Source organism: Aegilops tauschii, chromosome 1, assembly GCF_002575655.3.
Source record: "Aegilops tauschii subsp. strangulata cultivar AL8/78 chromosome 1, Aet v6.0, whole genome shotgun sequence".
Classification (NCBI taxonomy): Eukaryota; Viridiplantae; Streptophyta; class Magnoliopsida; order Poales; family Poaceae; genus Aegilops; species Aegilops tauschii.
Genome location: NC_053035.3, coordinates 462892645 through 462898245, shown reverse-complemented (window position 1 = coordinate 462898245; position 5601 = coordinate 462892645). Strand labels below are relative to the sequence as shown.

The 5601-nt window shown below is 52.7% G+C and overlaps 1 protein-coding gene across 1 annotated transcript; it reads left to right on the top strand.

Annotated features, from left to right (window-relative positions):
* Window positions 1-245: 245 nt before the first annotated feature.
* Window positions 246-2036, top strand: LOC109744000 (mitogen-activated protein kinase kinase kinase 18-like). The gene has a single exon (XM_020303093.3). The coding sequence runs from the start codon at window positions 348-350 to the stop codon at window positions 2019-2021; it is 1674 nt and encodes a 557-aa protein (XP_020158682.1). The 5' UTR covers window positions 246-347; the 3' UTR covers window positions 2022-2036.
* The last annotated feature ends 3565 nt before the right edge of the window (window positions 2037-5601 follow it).

The window sequence follows — 5601 nt, the reverse complement described above, 5'->3', positions numbered from 1 at the left end:
CACGTGGCCGGTCAGCACATTCCCTTAGGTGGGACCCACCACGAGAGGCCCACAGGTCAGGCCCCGCCCCTCCCGGCACGAGGAAAACCCCGGCCCCGCGCGCCATGGCGAAATCCTCACGTGCTTTTCCCGCCATCGGCACCCAGCCCCGCACGCAAGATCTCGCGCCGAACTTGGCATTGGCACTCCCCCGCGCGCCATAAATACAAATCCTCCACCCCCCATCCCGCAACAACAACACATTCGTATCCAGGCATCGATCAGCGCGCGCGCGCGCACAGACTTCGATAATCATCGTCGGCTTCCGAGCGAGACCGGTCCAATCTTCCAAGAAAACGCCGGAGGGGATGAGGGAGGAGGGGCTGCGGATGGCGGAGGACGCGCCGGGCACCACCGGCCGGCCGCGGCGGCTGACGCGCGTCCGCACGCTCGGCCGGGGCGCGTCCGGCGCCGTCGTGTCGCTCTTCGCGGCCGGCGACGGCGACGGCGACGAGCTGCTCGCGGTCAAGTCGGCCGGGGCCGCCGACGCGCAGGCGCTGCTGCGGCGGGAGGGCGGCATCCTGGCCTCGCTCTGCTCCCCGTACGTGCTCCCCTGCCTCGGCTCTCGGTCCAAGGCCGGCGGGGAGTACCAGCTCTTCCTCGAGTTCGCGCCTGGCGGCTCGCTCGCCGACGAGGTGGAGCGGAACGGCGGCTGCCTCGAGGAAGGCGCCGTCCGCGCCTACGCGGCCGACGTGGCCAGGGGCCTCGCGTACCTGCACGGGGAGTCCATGGTCCACGGCGACGTCAAGGGCCGGAACGTGGTGATCGGCGCCGACGGCTGGGCCAAGCTCGCGGACTTTGGGTGCGCCCGGAGCGTGGGCTCGGCGGGGCCGATTGGGGGCACCCCGGCGTTCATGGCGCCGGAGGTGGCGCGGGGGGAGGAGCAGGGCCCGGCCGCCGACGTCTGGGCCCTGGGCTGCACCGTCATCGAGATGGCCACCGGCCGCGCCCCCTGGAGCCACATGGACGACGTGGTCGCGGCGGTGCGCCTGATCGGGTACACGGACGCCGTGCCGGAGGCGCCCGAGCGGCTGTCGTCGGAGGCCAAGGATTTCCTTGACAAGTGCCTCAGGCGGTGCGCCGGCGAGCGGTGGACGGCAGAGCAGCTGCTGGAGCACCCGTTCTTGGCGTTCGCCGGCTGTGGCGCCGACGTCGAGTCGGCGGAGCTGAAGGGCAAGTGGGTTTCCCCCAAGAGCACATTGGACGCCGCAATGTGGGAATCCGACGCCGACGAGGATGAGAACGTGCCCGATGATGACACGGCCGAGAGGATGAGGGCATTGGCGGCCTTCTGCTCGGTCTTGCCGGACTGGGAGTCCGACGACGGCTGGATCGATGTATTGAGCTGCCAATCTGAGACGCCGGCCGAGCAGTCCTGCAGTGAAGTTCCCGATTCGCCGGCGACCGCGCCGGCTGAGGAGGCGAGGTCCAATGTATATATTTGGGATGATGAAAGAGTAGAAGCAGAATTAGGAGTAGAAGAAGCTGGAGTCGTTGGTGCTGCCGTGCCGGTGGCCGCGGCGCCGTGGGAAGAGACGGCGTACGATTACGACGAAGGCTTCCGGGACGAAGGATCGTCGTTACTACTGGAAGCAGAGTTTGACGCCGAGGCTTTCGACGCCGGCGGCGAGCTCGTTGTACATAATGTAGGAGTAGCCGATGAAGATTTAGTAAATCAGCAGCAGCAGGAGGGGGAAAATGTACATTCGCCGGATTCGATCGCTAGCGATCCGGCTGTAGTTAGTGTTGATAGCTGTGACAAAGAAATACTACCAGTAAAGTCGTTGAAGATGCCAAATTTGCTCTATTTCTCGCTTCACTTTCCTCTGTTCCTTTCGCATTTTTACACGATGTCAGATCAGATCATAACGTACATCACAAGATCGCCTGAGCTATCACGGCGTCGAGCAGATGAGCAGAACGTACCACAAACTCCATCACTGGAAATGCACCTGCCTTCTTCCAGCAACTGTTGGAGTTGAAAGTTGAAACCAATGTGCTGGTCGATCAACCGGAACGAACGCATGAAAACGACGGCGTCTCATCCGTTTCCACTGCCGACAACTCAGAAACCCAATTCAACCACACCCCATCTACCCGATCCCGATGGATGGATCGTGCACGCGTTCCTCAAACTGGAAGCAACGGCGAGCGAAAAAAGGGCCCGTAATCCCGTGGCGACCCTTGGCAATTGCTGACAAATGTGGCAAGCAGCTGGGCAGAGGCACCTACGTGCGTGCTCTGCAACCTCCGATCAGCTCCGTTGCACTGCAGAAACAGCTGGTCTGGCCAGCTTTCGTGGGCCGATCGTCCAAGTGGCAGGCAGGGGCGACTGTGCAGTTGGGCGGCCGCGCACGCCGTCCGGCAGCTCATAAGCTGGCCAAGGTTGTTGGCAGGAAAGCACCATCGGTTGGGCGCACGGTGCAGTTGGTTATTATCCATGACGCTCGTCCAAATCCGCCGGGTTACATCAGCGCCGGGATAGATAGACACACACACACACACACTGGATATTCGCCTAGATATTAGTTGCATATCCGGCTCTGGGAAGTTTCTACAGGGATGCAGGTTTGGGCGGAAGGTTCAGCTGCGTGCATGCTGGAATAATGTGGGCGCCTAACTAACTGAATATTGCGTCAGGCAGGGCAACGGCAGCCGGAGCGTGCCACTGCACAAATCGCTCTTCCGTTTGGTTTGACCGGTGAGTGAAGTCTGAAATGAACCCTGAGGTTGTAGAGGCCGACTGGAATAAGCAAGATTTTACTCATATAGGGTTTGGATTGACCGGGATATGTAAATGCAGGGTACCAACTTCAAGAATTTGGAGATGAGGGTTTGTTCATGTCGGCACCTACAACCTCAGGGTTTATTTCAGACTTTACTCTTGACCGGTTGAGTTAGCTCTGGTATGATGTTTGTTCGGTAAGATGTACAGGTAAGATATTATCTGCAAAATATCTAGTGGTGTGTGTGTGCGCGCGCTGTGGTGGGGGGGTCTACTTCAACTATGTGTTCTAAATTTGCCTCTCTAAACATCATTCCAGGACTCTCTACATCGGTGATATTTTTCTTGTGTGTCATGAGATGGTTGGTGCGGATATGACCATTGATGCAGTTTGCAGGCGGTGGATTTGATCGCTCTATTTTTTCTCATCGCCTACACATAGCTTTAGTCTTATATGAATTTGCTATTTGCTAGCGTGTTCTTATGTGCGTGCGTAAGTGTTAGCTATGTGCGTCCTAATTATGCAGAAGCTGGGCGTGCTCATTGTGTTTGTATTCTCTTGATGCTTCATTTTAAGCCAATAAAATTCACTCTTTGTCGAAAAACACCCCCCCCCCCCCCCCCCCCCTAAACCTCTAACTCATTTTTTCAATTCTCTTTTTGCATAACAAACAAAAATAACATGGCCTCAACGGTGAGGAGGGCCAGGACTGGCGAAAGGCACCAGCTAACATATGAAAGGGGCGGGTTGGAAAATTTATGTTGGAGGAAGAGGGCTAATATTCGTCTTTCGTCGGCAATCATGAAAAACATGTGTATACAACTACCATTTAACGTGCCAGTGTATACTTGACAGAGTCGAACAACGATGTTTTTAACCGATTTTGCCACTCTCCTAACGAGCAAAGTGTAACCCTGTTGATGGGTGTGCCTCAAGTATCATTTGATACTTGGTTAAGTGTCGATCGACTCACTGACACTAGACAAGCTTTCCTCGGAACATTTCTGTTCCAGGCATGCACCCTGAAGGGAAATTCGCTTTTTATATTGTCTAAGCAGAACGTCTAAAAGAAAGTTATGTCTCACATGTTGCAAGAGCTCGCTTCTTTCAAACAAGAGATGGATTAAAGGACCGAGGACCTTGTATTAAAGTATATCAATACCCTTGATAGGAGCGATAAGTAAGGACGGGCATACCAGTTGGTATGTTCTACTAAAGTCTAAATTGTCCATAAATATAAAAGAAAAGCAAGTGCATTCTGCTTTTATCTGGTCCGTGCACTTGGTCCATATATAGAGGTTGCATTGATCCATAAGGGATGAGCAGGATGGGTTTGTGGGATTCATCTTTCCTTAGCCCTTATATCATCAGATTACAATTTGACTTGTCATTTGACCTCTCCCCTTTGTGTCTTTGACTTCCCCATTTTATGTCTCTTGTTCATGCCTGAGAAAAGGCTCGAATCTAGCCTAACTATGAATTAACAAAGGCATCAACCGACCAGAATTACAACAATCAACCACTTACAAGCAACATAAAAGAGAAATAAAAAGAATCTGGGGCAAAACGACCACATGAGCACATACATGGTGCAAACAAGACAACATACATGCGAAAAAGAACACAAGAAACTACCAAGATGTAACTAAAGAACTGAGCTTGATCAGTCGAGGTATGCATCCGGCGAAGCAGCTAGCACTAGACAAGTACACAAAACTTATGGGAAACACCAATATGAAATGAAAACGCCCAAGTCCACTGTTGAATGATGAACAACCTCTCCACGATGACATCTGTCTTCATCGCTGCAGAAGGCCACAACCTTGTCATCCTTGTTTGAAAGGACGCTACACCGTCGGCAGCTGAACTGCCCCGCCCCCTAAGAGCCTGAATGCACACATGGCAACTAGGAGTACCAAGGGAGGGACATCATCAATGAACAAACCATATTGAGCTCCACAAGAGACATGTTGTCGCCATGGCACTACAACGAAAGAGATGTGCACTGCGGGAAATGAACGCGAACCAGATCGACACAATGGTAAGGGTCGATACCGCACCAATTTCGACACTGGAGAACAAAGTCGATGCGGCAACCACTAGCACATCCAAACACGGCAGCCACCCCCACGGTCCATGTACGACGCCATCAGAAAGGGGACGTCGTTGTAGCACCGCATTCGTCCCCAAGCAAGACGAAGGTTTTCACCTAGATGAAGGGGAGGATGGGTGAGGGATGGGATCACTCAATATAGTTGAATCATATGGTGTTTTCCCCTCTCTATCTTGTTGTGATGAATTGAGTTTTTCCTTTGAGATTTCGTTTTATCGGATTGAATACTTTTATAGATTTGAGCACTTGATATATGTCTTGCATATGAATACTCGTGGTGACAATGGGGTATCATATTGATTCACTTGATATGTGTTTTGGCACTCAACTCGCGGATTCCCGCGGTGACATTGGGGTAATCTATGCATAGGGGTTGATGCATGTTCTCGTCTTTTGTTTCTCCGGTAGAAATCTTGGGGCACTCTTTGAAGTTCTTTGTGTTGGATTGAGTATTATGAAATTATTTGGTGTTATTTTAGTACGAACTCTTGGATAGATCGACCGGAAAGAATAGATTCGAGGTGGTTTCGTACCCTACAAATGATTTCTTCTTACGTTCTCCGCTAGATAAGAACTTCGGAGTGATTCTTCGTTGCACGTTGAGGGATGGTTATATGATCCAATTATATTAGCATTGATGGGAGATTGCACTAGCGAAAGTACGGACCCTAGGCCTCATTTTCAAGCATTGCAATACCGTTTTTGTGCCCGTTTACTATTTGC

Bases quoted from the DNA above. Each gene is read 5' to 3' on its own strand.
- LOC109744000 (XM_020303093.3), top strand. From the start codon at position 348: ATGAGGGAGGAGGGGCTGCGGATGGCGGAGGACGCGCCGGGCACCACC.